Source organism: Microplitis mediator, chromosome 1, assembly GCF_029852145.1.
Source record: "Microplitis mediator isolate UGA2020A chromosome 1, iyMicMedi2.1, whole genome shotgun sequence".
Lineage (NCBI taxonomy): Eukaryota > Metazoa > Arthropoda > Insecta > Hymenoptera > Braconidae > Microplitis > Microplitis mediator.
Window position 1 is genome coordinate 17,520,644 of NC_079969.1, and position 21,666 is coordinate 17,542,309.

At 29.2% G+C, this 21,666-nt stretch overlaps 1 protein-coding gene across 1 annotated transcript in view; it reads left to right on the forward strand.

The window, feature by feature from the left end:
* Positions 1-334: 334 nt before the first annotated feature.
* Positions 335-21,666, forward strand: part of LOC130676421 (probable WRKY transcription factor protein 1) — a 47,538-nt gene continuing 26,206 nt past the window's right edge. The window contains exon 1 of the mRNA XM_057482648.1: positions 335-1,023. Coding sequence (XP_057338631.1) covers positions 919-1,023 — 105 coding nt within the window. The 5' untranslated portion in view covers positions 335-918. The remainder of the gene's footprint in view (positions 1,024-21,666) is intronic.

Sequence of the window (21,666 nt, forward strand, 5' to 3'; positions counted from 1 at the left end):
TACTACATATATATATGAATATATATAAGAGAATATGTGATGATCCACATGATATATATTGTGTGGGTGCAAAAAAAAGGTGGGGACAAAAAAATCTTACATATGCGTGCGCAAGAGTGAAAAGACAGGAGCTTTCAAGGATAAAATGAGACAGCTTACAACAGGGCAGCTCCTATTGGTTGATATTTATAATAGTGTGAGTGTGTGCTTGCGGTGTATAACAACAACAACAACCACCACTACCACCGCCACCGTCACTGCCACCACTACCAAGACAATAACAGTGGGAGTGGTGGGGACAGATCGCACAGCTGATGCAGAGCAGACGTTGGGTTCTAGTCTTGTAGAGTGTAGTCGTGTAGTGTATAGACACCAGTCAGTTCTGAAAAACGAATCAGTAGCACATGAGCGCTCGTCTAGCGAGTTTCGTAGCGTCGTCTCGCCACCGGGAATAAAATGTCATCCCATAAATCGAGATCTTGTGTCAATGGATATTTAATTCGGATTAATATTTATTATTTATAATTAACGGACTACATTTCAAAATAACCCGACGTTTTTATTTTAAATAATATATTATTTTTTTTGACATTTAAATTTTAGTTGCAATTTTTCCCTTTAATTTTCTGCGGCAACGTGATCTCGTAAGGGACTAAACAGCCCGTGGTGCTAAGGCGTGTTAACGGATTTTTTAAAAAATATTAGACTATAATCGACACATGGTTTTTTAAAAATAAATTTTGAATTTTAAATAAATTGTCGTCGTTTCGTCACGTCATTTATCCAACAGGATTTGTGCGATTGTAAAAAAAACGACCTTTTAAATATTAACAATTATATTTAATATTTAGTGTGACTGTGTTAAAGTGTCAAGTGTTTAATTAATACTATAGTAATATTTAAATATATTGAGGTAAAATGGTGCCGCAACAACAAGATAACCCAGCTAATTTGGGAACTCAACAATTTGGATCTCTAAGAGTTAATAAAAACTCGTCAACTCCTTACTCTGATGCGACCCAGGTAATACACGTGTTATTTTTTTTTGTTCCGACAAAAAAAAATTAATTTAACTTTATTTATATTCGTTTCCGTATCCCGAAATTTAAATATGAAAATATGGCAGACTGCCGAGTTTGAAATATATATATATGTATGTTTTCCGTGAGATTAAAACTTGAAGACGGCAAAAGAATTGGGTAGAAAAATAGACGCGCGTTTTAAGTTTTCTCGGAAAAAAATAAGTGTTTAATTTAGAGGTCATTAAATATTATTATTATTTGTGTCATCGCGCGGAGATAAACAGCAAAAACTCTTTAATCGCCTTGTCGATCTGATGAATTTATATTAATTGAAGTTCATTATTTACATTTTTTTAAAAGTGAGTGCAACCAAGTGAAAATTTTGTGACTTTTTTTTAACTAGTGTCAGTAAAAAATAAAATTATCCTGAAGTCAACCAGAAAACAATTTTGGATTTTTTTTTCAACGATTAAATTACAAAAAAAAAAAAAAAAAAAAAAATGCACTTGTAGGAAATTATAAAAACTACCAGTGCAATTTTTTACATTTTTTTTTTATAATTTATCGTTTTTAAAAAAATCTAAAAATTATATGACGTCGGCTGACTTCGGTATCATAATAAAATTAACAGAGAACAATTTTGGATTTTTTTTTCAACAATTAAATTACAAAAAAAAAAAAAATGCACTTGTAGGAAATTAAAAAAACTACAAGTGCAATTTTTTACAATATTTTTTTTTTTATAATTTATCGTTTTGGAAAAATTTCAAAAATTATTTGACGTCGGGTAACTTCAGTGTCATAATAAAGTTTCGTATATTTGAAGGAAGAGTTTATTTATTTTTAAATTACGTGGGAAAAAAATTCTGTCAGCTTGAATGAAAAATTGCAAATGATGATTTTTACACAAATATGACTTTTTATAAATTTGTCCGGAGATTTTATTTTGAGTTTAATATCAACTTTGATTATACAGTTGCAAGTAATAAACGAGATTTACTATAAATTAATTAAATCTTGATTACATTCTTCGCGCTGATAATTAAAAGTAATCGAGATGAATCCATATTAAAAGTCATGTTTGTGTGGAAATATTAATTTCAGTTTAATTAATGATGAGAGAAAATTAAATCACGCCACTAACAAATTAAATATTGATTAAAAAACAAAAATATGAAAATATCGATAAATAAAAATTTCAAAAATATTTTTTTTGTCATGTTTTCAAATTACGTATTTATCATATTTAATTTGCTTATAAAAATAAATAAATCTTCAGATGTCAAGTATTTTTAAATATACTGGGAAAATATAAATATTTACCACGGAAATCATCAGACCGAAGAAATCAATTAAAAAAAAAAAAATGCACATGTAGAAAATACAAAAAACTACAGGTGCTTTTTTCAAAATATTTTTTTTTTATAATTTGCCATTTTGACAAAAAATTCAAAAATTATTAGACGTCGGTTAACTCCAGTATCTCAATTGTAAAACTTACTTTGACGCGATACAAAAATTTCAATTTACTTCGAGTTGAATTTAAAAAAATTTTCCACTTGTTTTTAAATTATAAAAATACTGGACTCATACAAAATGTATAATTGCAGACAGTAATTATTTAAAAATCATGACACTGAAGTTTGCCGACGTCAAATGATTTTTGAAATTTTTTAAAGACTATAAATTATGAAAAAAAAAATACATTTTAAAAAATTGCACTTATAGTTTTTTCAATTTCCTACAAGTGCATTTTTTTTTTTTTTTTTAAATTAAATAGTTGAAAAAAAAAATCCGCAAATTGTTATCTGTTAATTTCAGGATGACACTGAAGATTGACGTCTAATAATTTTTGGATTTTTTTAAAATCGATAAATTATAGAAAAAAAAAATTGCACTTGTAGTTTTTTTAATTTTCTACATGTGCATTTTTTTTTTTTTTTTTTTTCGGAATTGACATAAAAAAAATCCGATAACTGTTAATTGTCTGTTGACTTCGTGAGTGTAAATGTAACAGACATCAGACAAATTTAAAAATTATAAATAACTAGAGTAAATAATTAATAAAATAAAATTTTAAAAAATTGCACATTTAAAAAATTAAAAAATCATTAAGTTCATTTTTTATAAATTTTTTTTTTTAATATTTACCCTATTTACTTATAATATTAAATTTGTCTGATGTCTGATACATTTACACTCATGATGACTTCATGATCATTAAAACTCGTAAAAATAAAAATTTTGAGAAAAATATTTAAAACAGACTCTCAAGTAGGTGCTTAAGTTCTAAAGAGTCGGCTGTCTTATTTCAAAACTAATATCAATTTTTAACTTTTACTTTTTTATATATTTGTCTTAAAATGGAAGATTTAAAAAAAAAATTAATTTTCTATCATAAGACAAATAAATAAAAATATAAGAAAATCAGGTCTTTAAATTTTCGGTCTACTGAGTTTTTAAATTTAGTCGCCGTCGTAAATTTAAAAAGAAATATTTTTTTCGTGAGTTAATAAATTAATAACAGTGTCTATGTATATATTAAAAAACATGTGGAATACCATAAAAAATAGTTATAGATTTAACAGGAAACGAGTTGTTGTTGGTATCTCAGAAGACGTCGTGACGGTTCGTTAATTCCCCTCAAGACAAAATATAAATACGAATTAGTTTTTTAAGTTATAAATTAATATGACGGATAGATTTTACTTTTTTTTTTAATTTTACAAACACGAAACTTTTTTGAAATTTCATCAATCAGATCACAGGCGCCGATTATTTTCAAACTAAATATGTTATTGTATCAGTTGCTAATAAACCGGTCATACTGACAGTCATATATTTAATAAATCAATTAGAGCCGTTCGTATGTTTTTTTCGGTTTGATATCGAATTATATCAATCAATAATGATATAATTAAAATCAAGGTTTCTCCATTAGAACTAGAGTAATTACATTTTATTTTTTTATATTACCAATTATGTTTTTCACTTTGAGAACCCGGGTCAAAAAATTACATCTGTTTCAAAATAAATGATGAATTAAAATGTTTTTTATTTTATTTAGGTTTTAAAATCGTATTTATTTTATGTGGGAATTTAATCGGTTTTTGTCAGAACTATTCTCTATCCAGTCTGCTTTGAATCGCTTTTAAATTGAAAGCATACTTTCTTGTTATAATTGTTGGTCTGTGTTCATTTGTTTTTAAGACAAAAACATACTTATTTTTACTATACACGGAAAAAAATAAACTTTAAAAATTAGTGTTTGAAATTATAACCCGAAAGCCGGATATCAATATAGGGAATTTTAACATCTCAAATGATAAATTTTATGATACGTGTCGTCAATTTCTAAGTATCAGTTACGATTTATAAAGTTCAATTCGTAATTTTTCTTACAGACAATAAATTTTCATACTAAGTCTGTAACTATTCACGTTTTAATCATAAATAAAATCATAAATAAAAACATTACTATTTAGAATGATAGTATTCACTGATCACTTTATCACTATATTATCACAGTAAAAAAGGATCCATTAAAATCAACACATATCATGTGTAAAACGAACGTTTTACACTTATTTATGTGTTATTTTAACATGTTGTGAGTGTTAAAAAAAGTTACATACGCATATTTTAAAAGTAAAAATTTTCCAAGTATTCTTTTGTGATGGTCGACATTATTTTTAACATATTTGGTGTGTTGATTTTACAGTAACATATAAAAAGTGTTACTTTAGAATAAAATAACATTTTTGTGTGTTAAAAAATCAATCGATTGCGACAGTTCAAACAATATTAAAACTGTGTTAAATTGACACACAAAAGTGTTAAAAATTCAACACACAGAATTTTAACATACGCTTTTTTTACACTTTGACGATTTTTTACTATGTACGTGTCGTTCTCAATTTATATAGTTCATCTTTTTCCGTGTAATTTTTAGTTTACTTTTATTCGCCTTTAGATCAAATACAGGACTTTATACAAATACGAATAATAACAATAATCTAGATTTATAAATTTATTTTAATTTTCTTTATATTTGAGAAATGCTTGTCAGAAGATTCAAATTCACGTGCTCACTCTTATTCTTTATTGTACAGTTGGCGCTTAACTCGATGTTCTAATGTCTTAATAATAAAGTTAAGTTTCGTTTTTCCTGAGATTAGTCGATGTCGAACTGCAAACCAAAACAGCTAGACTGCTGACAGCTGACTTAATATAGTTTTGTCTTGCAAATTTTCAGAACTAAAATTTTTCAAAGTTTAAGAATTTATCTATTTTTGTCTGCCCATAATGCAATTGTTTTTTAAAATAACAGATCAAAAACAGCTTTAAATTTTTATGAAAAATCAGAAACAGATCGAATTTTTCGACGCGGGAATATTTAGGCAATAAATTTTTTCAATGACATTTTAACATTCTGGCTATAGTAACATTGATTATATTAAGTGTCGACATAATTAATCAATTAAATTTATTTAAATGTTAGAGTTGAAAAATTAATCATTATTGGCAAATTAACAAATTCTCGATTAAATAAGTGGTTTCCAATATTTCAAATGTTTGTTATTTTATGCTAAACATATAATTTTGAATTTGACATTAATCTTAAAATTTATCTCGACATTAATGATAATTAAAATGCTTTATTTCAAATCACACTTCCGTGTTAAAAAAAAAAATATCATGACCAGATGAGTCCGCGTAAATATTGAACAAAAGGGAATTATATAAGTCTAGAGTGAGAATAAAAAAAGTAGAAGAAACATTCGTTGACAGGCAGTTAACCCTGAAGACTCCTGTCTACTCAACAAATTCGATGTTATCGATTTCTTTTATAATCCAGCCTCGATACTGTCAGATTTTTTAATTCTGTTTCTTTTCTCTCGTCGTCGTACCTACACCATCATATCACTAATATGAAGCGAAAGCAAAAGCAAGCTCTCTTAAATATATATATATATATGTATAAAACCATTCGGCTTTTTTTTACTCGATCTTTTACCTAACGTGCGCTGTTTGCTTCCAGACAAAAAGTTACTCGCATCTTTACTTTTGTTGCTTCTCTTTATTTCTTTCCTCTCCTCCGTTTCTTTTACTTATAGTCGTTTTAGTTGTCTCATGTTGTAATGTGGGTAAAAAATATTTTAAGTACAATACACTAGAGATTTTAAGATAAATAAAAAATTCAACAAAAAAAATTATATGTTTATTTGTGAGAATGTTTTATTTTTATTTTTTTCATTTCCATATATTTTCGTGGATGTTTTCCATCAGCATAATTTAAACTTCGATATTCGGTATTTATTTTTACCTTCACTGTCATTATTGCGGTTTCCTTGGGTTCGGTAAACTTGTAAGATATTGAGTTTCAATTCAAATATATGTACATATATACGTATATGTATATTTGTCTAGAATATTTTCCATTACTCCAATCTGTTGCTCAGGAAAAATCGATCATTTTGTTTAACATTTTTTATATCATTAATTTTTTGTCTTAATAAAAAAAACTATTTATGATTTGAAATAAAATTGTATATCGATGTTGAAAGTCGATCAATAGAATCTAATGTTTTTATTTTAATTATAATTATTATGATGTAATTTTTTAAATAGACCCATAAAAAAAGACAATAAATTACCAAATCAGCAATTTTTGGATTTTTTTTTCAACAACTTAATGACAAAAAAAAAAAATTTTTTTAAATGCACATGTAGAAAATCCCAAAAACTCTAGGTGCAATTTTTTTAAATATTTTTTTTTACAATTTGTTGTTTTTAAAGAAATCTAAAGATTAAAAATATTTACAAAAATCTTACAGATTTACGAGATTAAAACAAAGCTGTGTTAACAAAAGTATGTAATTTAGACAGCAATATATTTTTCGTGATGTTTAAATTCAGGCGAAAATTTATGAGATTGACTTATGGATACATTAAGATTATCAGGTCACATTCAACAATTTTTTATTGCAGAAATAAAAAAAAATTTTTTTCAAAAACGAGTTTATATTAATCCAAATTCTCAGTAATAAATAAATAACCTGATATTCTGATATGGATACATTTTTTCTCAGTCAAAGCATTTTTTTTTCTTCTGAGGCTTAAATTGATCAGCAGCCATAAAAATAAAATAAATAATAAAAATAGTTTTAAAAATACTAAAGGAACGAGAGCGTGCCAGACACTGGCCAATTATCCTTCTGGATTTTAATGCTTGTTCCTCTATACTAATTCTAGATTTTGCCACGGCCCCAGGTAGTCTCGGGTCATGTATTTTTTATCGCTTCAGGGAAACCGAGGTCTGCACCTCATTCGTCTCATTTCTTTTTTTTTATTATCATTATTTTCTCTCTCCCACTTATTTTTTTAACTCTTTTGCCATCTTCACACTACACGCTGTTTAGTTCTTTTCCTCCTACAACAACAACCTTCACATCTGTACGCAGGAAAAAAATTTGACTCAATTCAAGTGAAATATTCTTGAACCAAGAGTGCTAATTTGGAAAATTTAATTTTTTTGCTTCAAGAATTTATTTCTTGGCTCAAGGAGTCTCAGGATTCTTCAATCAAGATTTCTATAAGCTTGGTTCGGAAGTACATTTTTTTCACACAATAAATCGAACTCTCAAACCAACTAACAGATTTACTTGGGTCAAGTAAAAATTTTCACGCCAGGTGGCGCCTCAATGAGTGCAGCGTATTTGCTTGTTTTTCTCGGTTAGTTGGAGTTAGTTTTGAATTGTAAGTTCACAATTTGAACATCAAAACATTAATCTCGCCGTTGATAATTATTTTTGTTTAATGTATATAAATATGAACAAATTTCGTTATCATAATACCTAAAGTAGTAAATAATTACCGTGTTCAAACTTAAAAGATTTTCACAGTGAATGTATTTAATTGTCGATGCTTATTCACTGGATAACCTCAAATTTTCTATTATTGAAAATGTGGCTATTAAACAAAAATATTATTTGAATTTTTAGTATGAATAAATTTTTTTTCAAATAAAAATATGCATTAAACTTCCAAATCAAAAATTAGTATGAGTAACTATTAAAGTAATAAACTGATTTATAATTTTAAAAAATATATTTGTATATTTCTGAATCGAGTAAAATAACATCTTGATTAAAAAAATGCACCATACTCAAACCAAGTCGGTATCATCCTGAGCCAATATTATCGGCCTCAAACCAAAAGAAAAAAATTCTTGGGAGAAATAAATATGCATCTTGTTTGAAAACAAAAAATGCTTCTTTCAAGAGTGAAATTTTTGAAAGAAAAATTTTTATTCTCCTTGGAAGAGTAATAATTTTTTTATTCAAGATCGAACTTTTTTTGAATCGAAAAATTTAGATGTTTTGAAACAAGAATGATATTTTGAAGAAAATAATTTACTTGAACCAAGTTTATTTTTTTTTTGTGTACACTCAATAACTTAATCTTCATACATGTCAAAAAAAAAAAAAAAAATTAAATATTCAAATAATTTATAATTTTATTGACAACATTAAATCCAACTAATAAAATTACTCGTTTTAAATTTATTTCACACAAGTTACGATATCTAGTCGTCAGCATCCGGTTTTGCAGCAACGCCTGATGCATCTCATAAACAACTTTATAGTTTTTATTAATTTATTTTTTATTAAACTACTATACTTATAAACTATATTTAGTCAGGCGTAATTTCATAATAATTATTAATAAAATAACAAATATATAAACATACATTAACTATTATTATTATAATAATAATTTTTATCTTTTTTTAAATAAACTAGTTTCAATAAATAAATTAATTAAGCGTGTATGACCTCAATTAATAATATATGAGGCTTGAGATTAAATAATATTAGACACACATGATCGTTTGTATAAATTTTTCGAGAAAATAATATGTGTATATTTATATTTTCCACCTTTCCTCGTTTATTCATAGGTCAGGACCTCGTGAATGACCATTGAATGGTTGATTGCTATAATTAGTTCCCTTGAAAAAGTTCAGAGACCTCTTTCTGGTCGTTGCTTATCTAAGCAAGCGATACGATAGGCACGGCAATTACCAGTCACTCAGTTTATTATATTAGTCAGGCCATACCAATGCTTTGGGAGATTAAATTTTAGTGTAAGAAAATAAAAATAATAATATAACTCTGAATAAATGGTCAGTTTTTTAAACACGATTTGCATTTTTAAACGACGTGTCTACTAAACCACTTAAATATTTTTACTTGCCAATGTATAATAATCAAATGCTTACTTTTTTTTTATCACTTGCACCTCGTTCAGACGGTTATTATATTTTGTTTTTACACGATACTAATGATTCTATTAAATTGTGCGTCACTATGATCAATTTATTTTTTAAATCAAATTAATACAATTATCGTTAATCTTCATACAACAAAATTTAATACGCAATTTTTTTTTTTTTTATATTGGACACGATTAGTTTTTTTTTTTAATTTTATTACTACTTTTAACAATATTTACATTTAATCGTCATATGTTTTTCAGTTAAAAAAAAAAATGTTTGTATGTATTAAACTGCTTTTTTTTTGCGACTATTTTTTGTTTTTTCGCTCCCATCCCGAAATTTTGTTGGAAGTACCCCCAAAAAAATTCCCTGAAAGTTTGAGCCCTTAATATTAATATTAAGTACTTTCCCAGAGCAGGTGAAGATTTCCCATTTAAAATACACGTAAACTTGGGTTTTTATTTTTTAAACTTCTATAACTCCGCGGCATTTCATAATATCATCTTGCCCAAAGTTGGGATTTTCTCAGAATTAAATGCTCTACAAAAGTGCCCGAGATCGCGAAATCGTAACTCATATGGGTGGGGTATTACGGACCGCTAAACCGAATTTTTCATAGAATTCTTGTTTTTTTCTCTCATTATCTCATAAACAACAAGACCTACAGAAAAAATGTAAATGACAATTTTATAGGAAATTTAATTTAAAATCACTCAGAATGATATTTTCTGAGATATTAATTATTGAAGCTTACGTAGCATTGAATTCCCATAAAATGTCGAATCAAATCTTAGAAAATATTGATTTTTTATTTGACTGAAATGTGGCAGAAATATTTTCTATCTGTAAAATCAATGGCATGCCGAAAATTTTAGCTCAAAATATAGATTTTTAAACGTCGCTCAAGAATTTTGAATGTTAACTCCTAATAGGTCACTAATACTTTGAATTAATTTTTGCTGCGAGAAAGAAAAAAAAACCCAAATTTCAATAATTTTTGGAAATTTAAAAATTTGTGAGCGACTTCCTTAAAATTTCTTATCGAGCTGATTTTTGGAGAGGGTTTTGAAAATGTGTTAAATCAACAAATGTTCATATGAGACTCGAAAACTCCCTAATATATCTATATATATATATAAACATATTTAATATACGCAAAGATAAAAATAAAAATATCAACGAAAATTTTGTAAATTCAAATAATTTAAAAAATCATTCTCAGTATCACGATAAGCGCGTTAATTTATAACAAAGTAGCCAGTATATTTGTCGACAGTAAAAAGTATATTATACATACATGTATATATTTGTACATTATATTAGAGAATGGAAGCGCTAGAACAATTAGATTCGCAAAGTAAAGTGTGGCGCAGCAAAGTGTGACGCCTCATTCTAACCATCGTGTCCGGCCTTAAAGCGACGGGATTTACGAATCATTAACCAAACGTGACACCGCGGGAGTTAAATCTGTCGCGACCCATACAATAAATTCATGTATGCATACATACACATTCACACACTTATGAATATAAATAAAATATATCTCGCTATTAAATTTTTTATCTTCATACCGTTATATGTATATTTATTTAATCTCAGTACTGAATCTCATCTACATACACTTTTACCAAATAATATTTTAAATAAAATAAAATGCTCCCAATTATTTCTAGCGTTAGGATGAAACGTAAAAATAGAATTAAATTAAAGCGTTACGCCACGTGAAAAATTTATAATTGTTAACTTTTGAGCAACATTGATTTAACAATCGCCTACAATATTCCGCAATATTTATGTCTAATCGCGGAGTGCAAACTCTAATGCACAAATAAATTAAACACACCGCTTGTGACAAAAAGAAAAGAAAAGTTGAAAAATTCAAAAATGCACACCTCATAACGCTCATTTAATTTTGAAGTGAAAATGAATTGTATTGCTGAATTATAGAGTAAAACTAGAAAAAAATTTTTTACAATTACGCCACTGTTTACGTCAACATTTAGCGTCAAAAAAATAGAAAGAAATTAGGAAAGAGGTGTGCAAAAAAGTCGACTGGGTGCAGCACCGATAAAAGGCCCTTAACAGAACATATCTATATATTTAGAAAAATACCACGCATGCGCACTTGTTGAGACGAATGCCCGTACATATTTAGGCTAAAAATTAAAGAAAATGCGATTTAATTCTTCATTAATTATAATTAAACGACACAAAGTTAAATATCTGTTTTCAATAGCAAATCCTTCTGTGGCAAAACGAGTCTTTAAAAAAAAAAAAACAAATGAGAAATAATGGATTTTTTTTCGAGATATCGAGTCTTCAAACTACAAAAGTTTTTTACTGTTTGACGGGAAAATTCTTTAGTTTATTTCAATGGTTTTCTCGTTTGTGTTGCGCTAAATTAGTTTTTGAAAATTGCAGAAATAATCTATTACATTATCTGTACAATGGTGCATAATTTAGGATGGTTCTGTGTACTACCAAGACGATAATAACAGAAACAGTTGTAAAAAAAGGAGCGAAAAAAATTTTTCGATATTAAAGCACTCTCTAATGCTTCGCATTATGAGTCGTGCAATAAAAAGAAATTTATTAAAGTGCGAGTTTTCAGTCATTCATTTATTGAGTGGTTAATTGAAAAAGTGGCACACCGAGTAACCTAAGAGGGAGTGGTTGTTATTATTATTATTATCGCTGTTGATGCTAGTACATTGAGATATATATCGTTCTGTTAATCGAGAATCCTGGTATGCTTGTCCACAATAAACCAAGTAGAGATGAGAGTACCAGCATACATGCGCTCGATTTACGAGGGTATTACGAGCAATGTTTATCGCCTGTCTTCGTCTTAACATTTTCTTCCTCAATAAGTTTATATATTTTTTTTTTATCACGCTAAATAATACTTATTATATGTCCATCCACACATACATACTTTTTATATATATCTTATTTTTTATTTTTCGTTGATAATTATAATTATTTTAATACACTGAAGCTCACCAGAGTCCAATGCACTCAGTGCGATATGCCAATGTCACGGAGAATAAAAGATAAGATTTGTAGATTAAAATTAAATGTATGGATGAACTGCAGTCACCACTCAAGGCTTTCTGTTGAATCTTTTCTCGATGCATCTGAAGACTTTGGGACTCTGTTATCGGGCGTTTATCGGGAACAACATTCACCACGGATTTTTATATATTTTACACACACACACACACACATATATTTATAATATAGATATGTATGCATGTATACGTTAAGTTGTGAAGACATGGGTCTTTAATTCTTTCAGACAAGTACTTTAGACTGTTTGTCCTCGAAAAATAACTTTTGAGATAGATAAGCTACCTACCGGTCCTACGCACTCTTAATATATATAAAAATAAAATAAAAAAAACAGGAGCGCCGCAATCCACTGTATAATCTCGGTTCATTTCCCTTCCTTTATGACCTTCTTCTTCTTTTTCTTCTAAATTTTTTAAAAAAGTCTCAGCCGTTCTTTAAGCCTCAACAAACTATCTTATTTGGTTTTATAGATTTTGTAATCCGACCTTTCGCCGTCATTAATATTTAAATAATTATTTATTTATACATTTAAAGTCTATAGCTAAACATTAACAACTAGACCAGACATTTTAAAATTTTTTAATTGAGTAAAATAATATTTTCATGTCATGTTTTCTAGTCAAGCTGACAACTAATGCATTTAAAATATACATTTGTAACACGAGATAACTAGTAGATGAGTGTTTACACAGTGTCGAATTTTTTTTTTATTCATTTTCATAAAGTTTCATGTTACACAAATGCATTTATATTTTATTATGATAAGCTTATGAGTAAATGCGCCCCTTCTTAATATGTTAATATAAATATATATACACAGAAAAAAAAGTTCATTTGATTCAAGTGAGATATTATTGAACCAAGAATACTAGTTTGAAAACTTCCATTTTTTTTGCTTCAAGAATTTATCTCTTGGCTCAATGAGTCTCAGGATTCTTAAATCTAGATTTGTATATGCTTGGTTCAAAAGTACATTTTTTTTCACACAATAAATCTAACTCTCAAATCAACTAACAGGTTTACTTGGGTCAGGTAAAAATTTTGACGCCAGATGGCGCCTCGATGAGTACAGCGTCTTTGCGTGTTTTTCTCGGTTAGTCGTAGTTAGTTTTGAATTGTAAGTTCACAATTTGAACATCAAAACATTAATCTCGCCGTTGATAATTATTTTTGTTTAATGTATATAAATATGAACAAATTTCTTTATCATAATACCTAGAGTAGTAAATAATTACTGTGTTCAAACTTTAAAGATTTTCACAGTAAATGTATTTAATTGTCGATGCTTATTCACTGGGTAACCTCAAATTTTCTATTTTTGAAAATGAGGTCATTAAACAAAAATATTATTTAAATTTTTAGTATAAATAAATTTTTTTAAAATAAAAATATGCATTAAACTTCCAAATCAAAAATTAGTATGAGTAACTATTAAAGTAATAAACTGATTTATAATTTTAAAAAATATATTTGTATATTTCTGAATCGAGTAAAATTACATCCTGATTCAAAAAATGCACCATACTCAAACTAAGTCGGTATCATCCTGAGTCAATACTATCGGCCTCAAACCAAGAGAAAAAAATTCTCGGGAGAAATAAATATGCATCTTGTTTGAAAACAAAAAATGCTTCTTTCAAGAGTGAAATTTTTGAAAGAAAAATTTTTATTCTCCATGGAAGAGTAATAATTTTTTTATTCAAGATCGAACTTTTTTTGAATCGAAAAATTTAGATGTTTTGAAACAAGAATGATATTTTGAAGAACATAATTTACTTGAACCAAGTTTATTTTTTTTCTGTGTATATATGATTGAGAGTCAGGCAAGCAAATCGAACTAGAATCTAATGTAAGTCGCGGCAAGTATTTACTACATATACTTATATGTATACGTATTACGTATAAATATATATGTATGGATATTGTGTAGATATGAGGCGTATAATAATAATTATAAAAGAGTGCATTGGTTTAATACTGTTACGCGAACGCGAACGCACGCATCGCTTTCAAGCGAGTGAAACCACACGGTTGGTACTCGGCATCTCACTGTCACTTTTGTAATACCGTTGCCCGCACACTACACCGCCGTTACAAACACGTTACATTATAGCATGATTCTTATCCTCGGGTGTACTTTCATAATCGAGTCTTGGGATCATCATCGTTTTTTAATCTGTCGTTACATCGTATATATATTTTAAATTGCTTTTATATCTATACATATATATATATATATATAGTACAGTAGTATATTATCATGTTGATGTTGATGTATATTAATATTAAATTAACCACAGATATATTTAAATATACATGAATTTAGCTGAGTATAGATAATGCAAGATATTAAATAAAATATATATTTAAAACTCATAGTATTTATAAACATAAAGGCGTTTCCTCAAACTCGTAAAAACATATTATTTTCTTACAATCTTAAAGAAGCTCTGAGCAATCTTGTTTGTAATATACGTGCATAAATACTCTCAGAGTATCGCAATTTCCTCACAAGTACCACCAATTACACATCATATATATTAAATGGAAATAGAAATAAAAAGGTTATTTTAAAAAATTCAATTTTCTCTTGCGTTTTAACAAGAACTTTCTCATTTCCTTAGCTCGTATTATTTAACTGTTTCGTTTAACTTAAATTATTTGTGTAATTACATCTGAAAGTACCCATGTAAATTGTAAATAAAATAATTATTCGTTTAGATGTTTTTAATATCAGTTGGGTTTTATTTTTTGAAATGATTAGCTTGTGATGTCCTACATCGGGCTATCGTAGTTGCTCAGGATGTTGCCCAGCTGATTGAGTCGCGTGTCGGGCTCGTGGGATGAAATAGTCAATTTATATTTTATTATTATATAGAAGACCGATTCAAAAAAATCGACTATTTTTTTTTTCAAGCACACACTCACGAGTTTCAGTAGGATCACAGAAGACGCCTGTTAAAATTTCTGCCCTTAACAATAATATTAAGTAGTCCCTGATTGCGATTTGTTATTTCCCATTTAAATAACATGGAGAAAAAGAAATTTTAAGTTTGAAATATTATATCTGCGAAATGACGTATTGTAAAAATAAGTCCAGAGCACATTCTTGCAGGAAATTTGACGCTCTACAAAAAATGTCTCTTATGATTTTTTGATAAATCCATCAGTTCAAAAGTTATTTGAGCTTGAAATCAAATTTATAGTAAATTTCGAGATTTTTTTACTTTCCCAGCAAAACTATCAGACTTATCATAAAATGTCATGAAACCTTTTTTGTGGATAATTTTATTTCCTACAAATTATCTCTTATAAAGTTTTTCCAAATTCTGCATTGTTTTCTTGTTATTTTCATTCTAATGTCAAGATCTTAAAAAAAAAAATAGTATTCGGATCGATTTTAAAATCTTGACATTAATATGAAAATAGCTAGAAAATAATGCGAAATTTCAAAAAACTTTATCAAAAATAATTCATAGAAAATTTAATTCTCTACAAAAAAGGTCCTATGACATTTTGTGAAGTCTGATAGTTTCGCTGGAAAAGTCAAAAGATCTCGAAATTTACTATAAATTTGACTTCAAGCTCCAATAACTTTTGAACAGATGGATTTATCAAAAAATCATAAGAGACCTTTTTTGTAGAGAGTTAAATTTCCTATAAAAACATACCCTGGGCTTATTTGTACAATACGTCATTACGCAGATATAAATTTCCAAACTTAAATTTTTTTTCCATGTTATTTAAACAGGAAATAGAGAATCGCAATCAGGGAATACTTAATATTAAGGGCTCAGATTTTACCCGACGTCTTCTGTGATCCTACTGAAATTTGTGACCGTAGTAGTGTAAGAATAAAAAGAAGAAGATAACGAACAAGTAAAAGGTGAAGAGCATGAAAATGTTTATGAACAAGAGAATAAGGATGAGGATTAGGATGAGGAAAAGAAAAATAATGGTTTCGAGTTAAATAGCGGGTACGAATTGAGCATGTTATTATTGTTGTTCTTACCGAAGTATCGACTCATCGAACCTCAATTGCACGAGTTAACGGAACTAATCGCACGGAACGAGGACAAGCTCACCCGATTCTCGTTTCGTTCCACGATTATTCTCAGCTACTCGAACTCGAGGAGAAGAGGTTGTGTTGTCTGTAAACTACCTTTCTAAGTGGCAAGACGAGGACACTATGATGAGAACGCGAGAGAGTTACGAGAAAGCATTCAATTCATTTATATCTATATCTATATATTTATACATATAGAGATAAACTTTAAACGTTGATCCTTATACAATCGATTCTGCGAACGATCGACTCCCGTTATACGCTGTGATAGTGCATATAACGCTAGCTTCCTTACACGATATATTCATCTCTATATATATATTCACTCACTCACTCCCTCTTTTATTTCTCCAAGGATTTATTTCCTTGATGATTCATCGTCCCTCTCACTCTTATAAATCAATGTCGATTTTATATATTTATATTTAATCATCCTCATAATAATATCTCGTAATAACAACTAAACCACAAATATATTTATTTTAAATTATTAAATATCAATTAAAAAGAAGAGAAATGAATAAATTTTAATTGAAGGTTGAAGGTTTGAATGCAATTCTGAGAACTCAGCATCAAATCACGGAATAATTATTAAATAGCCAGTGCTCAGTTGCAATGGATTGCATGTGGATGTGCTTGTGATTGTGAGAGAGAAAGAGAAAGAGATTAAAGAGTATCAAGTACTCGAACGAGGCAGCAGCTGGTAAGCTTTAATGCAACCACTGGTCGGTTGGTTGGTAACACTATCGGTATATAGAAGCCGAGTAGTGTGCGGTCGGGTTTAAAAGTGATGTGGTTTTCGACATTTCGTAACCGAGGATGCGGATGTGACGCGTGACGCATGTACACGCGATTCTCTTAAGCTTCATGGGCTGCTGCCACGCATTATTTTGCATATCATCTGCATCCATTTCCCTTCTCTTTTACTCTCGAGTAACAACAAAAAAAAAAAGAAATAAAAAAATTGAACTACTCCATGTAACTTCTTAATAAACTCTAAGTAATTACACTAAAAAAAATTTAATCAAGTGAAGGAAAATAAAATAATTTTCTTTTTTTTCTCAATTACTTACTACACGGAAAAAAATAGATAGGAATGGTTACTGTGCTACACAAGAATGATCGTAAAGGTTGTTAAAATTAATCTTAGCACATTACTAGTTCTCGTTATAATAGGAATGGGTCGTTTTTACATACGACTGAGTACAATCCAATATAGCAACCATTACTATGTTACACATTATGCCGAAAACATGACTGGTTATCGTGTTCACAGTCATCATTCGCTTTCCAGATAATACAGGTTCCCATCCGCAGTCGATGTGTTACTATATAAAATAGGTCCTGTGTGGAGATGCGTAAGACTCCCCGGACGAATGCGTTCCATTGTCGTTCAGCATAGTAACCATTCCTGTGCTGGACAGGAACTGTTGCATTCAGTCACATGCTTGACTACTGTTTAGCGGGAACTAATGTTGTAAACAGCACTCAGACATGTGACTGAAAGCAACAGTTCCTGTCCAGCACAGGAATGGTTACTATGCTGAACGACAATGGAACGCATTTGACCGGGGAGTCTTTCGCATCCCCACACACGTGTTCACAGTCGCCATTCGCTTTCCAGATAATACAGGTTCCCATCCGCAGTCGATGTGTTACTATATAAAATAGGTCCTGTGTGGAGATGCGAAAGACTCCCCGGACGAATGCGTTCCATTGTCGTTCAGCATAGTAACCCTTCCTGTGCTGGACAGGAACTGTTGCATTCAGTCACATGCTTGACTACTGTTTAGCGGGAACTAATGTTGTAAACAGCACTCAGACATGTGACTGAAAGCAACAGTTCCTGTCCAGCACAGAAATGGTTACTATGCTGAACGACAATGGAACGCATTCGTCCGGGGAGTCTTTCGCATCTCCACACAGGACCTATACCTATTTTATATAGTAACACATCGACTGCGGATGGGAACCTGTATTATCTGGAAAGCGAATGATGACTGTGAACACGATAACCAGTCATGTTTTCGGCATAATGTGTAACATAGTAATGGTTGCTATATTGGATTGTACTCAGTCGTATGTAAAAACGACCCATTCCTATTATAACGAGAACTAGTAATGTGCTAAGATTAATTTTTACAACCTTGACGATCATTCTTGTGTAGCACAGTAACCATTCCTATCTATTTTTTTCCGTGTACTTAATCAAAGCTAAAAAATAATCTAGTAACTAGCACAACTCACTATCATTTTCACACTTGAATATTATTATTAATTTAACAAGTCTACACTATAATTCAATACTTTCAAGATTTCAAAACGATCGTTAATCATTTTCCGTGGAATATCGCGCTCGACTGGCGTGCTCCCTCATCCAACATATACTCTGTATATATATATATATATATATATATATATATATATATATATATATATATATATATATATATATATATATATATATATATATATATATATATATATATATATATATATATATATATATATATCATGAGTGAAAAGGACGGCCAGTGAATTAATTACTACGCTCGAGGTAATTAATAACCAAACGATATTCGTCCGCAGCAACGTTTGCAACTTGGTATTATTATTATACTCATGTACTCACGGTTAGGTATCGTTATCCGCGTGGGCTATACTCATGTAAATACATTAAACACACATATCAGCATGACTACATATTTAATGCCCACGTACTCTTTGTCCACGTGTGTGTTAATCATAATCGGCAATTAATTATCCCAGTGCAATAATTAACATCCTAATGAGTGGTATTAAGGGCTATTAATATTAAATATCAATATATTTATATATATATATATATATATATTAAGATGATTAAAAAGAAACCTACTATTTGTTCTTTTAGGAGTAAGTAAAAAAAGAATCGTAATTGATAAATAGTCTATTGCACACCAAGGGAGGAAAGTAGCGAACACGCGGATTGGGAGATCCTGCCTTCCCCTGTGGTATGCATACGACTTTTCACCAAATCTACACCTGAAAGTTCAAATTGTTGCATCTGTTCGTGGGAATAATAGCGCATGCGTTAATTTTTATTATTTTTCTCCTTAATAAAAAGAGCGATTTTCTTCTCTCTAATCAGGGCGGGAATTTTAACTTTTGGTGCAGGTATGGTAAAAAAATTTTTAGTTTGATTTCAATAGTTCACTCTAAATGATTTTTATTCAAAATTTCCCACAATACAATTTCTTTTAAATATTGAGAGTATCCTCAAAAGTAACAAATTTTGACTCAGAAATCGTTTCAAGCTTTTGTTCATAACGAAAATAAATAGATTTTTTAAAATTACCCGGATATATGTCCGTATAAAATAACAGCAATAATAAATATGAGGAATTGTCGCACGCGCGTTGTACCCACAGATGTAGCTCGTAAAATAGTAAACTCTATTCGCGATCGGGAGTGTTGAGTGTGCAAGGCTTGACGTTTGATACATTAATGTGCTGTATACATATATATAGTCCACTATAGATATAGATATATTTTATAGTTGTACTGAGATAAGTTTACCTAAGTGTACTTAACTCTTATTGGTTAGTTCCCTCAGCTACTTTGTATCTCACTAAGTCTCATGTTCTCTAGATATGTATAGCTCGTATGTCTATCAGTTTAACGCACTTAGTTTGTCCACCTCTATATAATTTTATTCTTATCATGCTTATTATTTATCTTTATACTTTTTTTTTATTACTTAATCTTTTTTTTTTCTTTTTTAAATACATAGTAACTGTCAACACACTATCGTTTATTCAAATACATACTTATGAATATCTTTAATATTTGACAAAAAAATTATTGGTTAAGTAACCAAATTGAATTTAAAAAAACCGTCCATAAAGCACACCTGCGCTTTCGCGCTTGAGGTGTGCAATAAAAATAGTTATTGCATAAAGAGAAATTTATGGTAATAATGACAATACATTATAGGAATGGTTTCCATAATGCATCCTAACTATTTTTTTTGAAATGTTGATTATAGGAACGGCACCCATATATATTATAGTTATCATTACTATAATATTATAGTTACCCTATCCAAAAATTCCCATAGAATCCAATCAAATGCGACAAAAGCCGCATAGAAACCAATTCAGTCCATAGGATTCTATGCGGTTTTTGTCGCAGTTGAGTGGATTCTATAGGAATTTTTGGATAGGGTATCGTCACCATAATATTATAGTAATCGTTACCATAAAATTATGGTAACCATTGCCATAATATATGGTAACCATTAACATAATACATGGTAACCATTACCATATAATTATAGGAACCATTACTATAACATTATGGTAACCTTTACCATATATATTACAACCATTGCCATATATATGGTAACCATTATCATATACATGGCATCCGTTAACATACATATAGTAACCATTACCATAATAGTGTAGGAACCATTACTATAACGTTATGGTAACCTTTACCATATATATGACAACCATTACCATATATATGGCAACCATTTCCATATATATGGTAACCAATACCATATACATGGCACCCGTTAGCATAAATATAGTAACCATTACCATAATAGTATAGGAACCATTACTATAACATTACGGTAACCATTACCATATATATGGTAACCATCACCATAACAGTTTAGGAACCATTACTATAGCATTATAGTAACCACTACTACATATATGATTACCATTACCATAATATATGGTAACCGTTACCATAATACTATGGTTACGTTTACCATAGTATAACGGTAACGATTACCGTAATTCTTTCACATGCGATATGGGAACTGTTCCATAATGATGGGAATAGTTCCTACATTTATGGGAATTTTTCCCAGAAAGTATAGGCCTATATCCCATAATTCCAAGTAATCATTACCATAACAGTATGGGATGATATTTCATAATCGTACTAGGTACGGTTACCATAAATTTCTCTCAGTGTAGATTCACTTGGTTATTTAATAAAGAAATTTATAAAAATCCAAATGTGTCAAGAATAAATGATTAATAAACGTTTATAGATAATTGATACATTGTACTGTATTTACACAATATTTAATAGTATATTACATACCTAGGCCAGTAAAATAAGAAAAGTCTCAGATCACATGTAATTGTTGGCCGAGGCGAAGCCGAGGCTGACAAACATGTGGTCTGAGGCTTTCTTTTTTACTGGCCAAGGTGCGTATACTA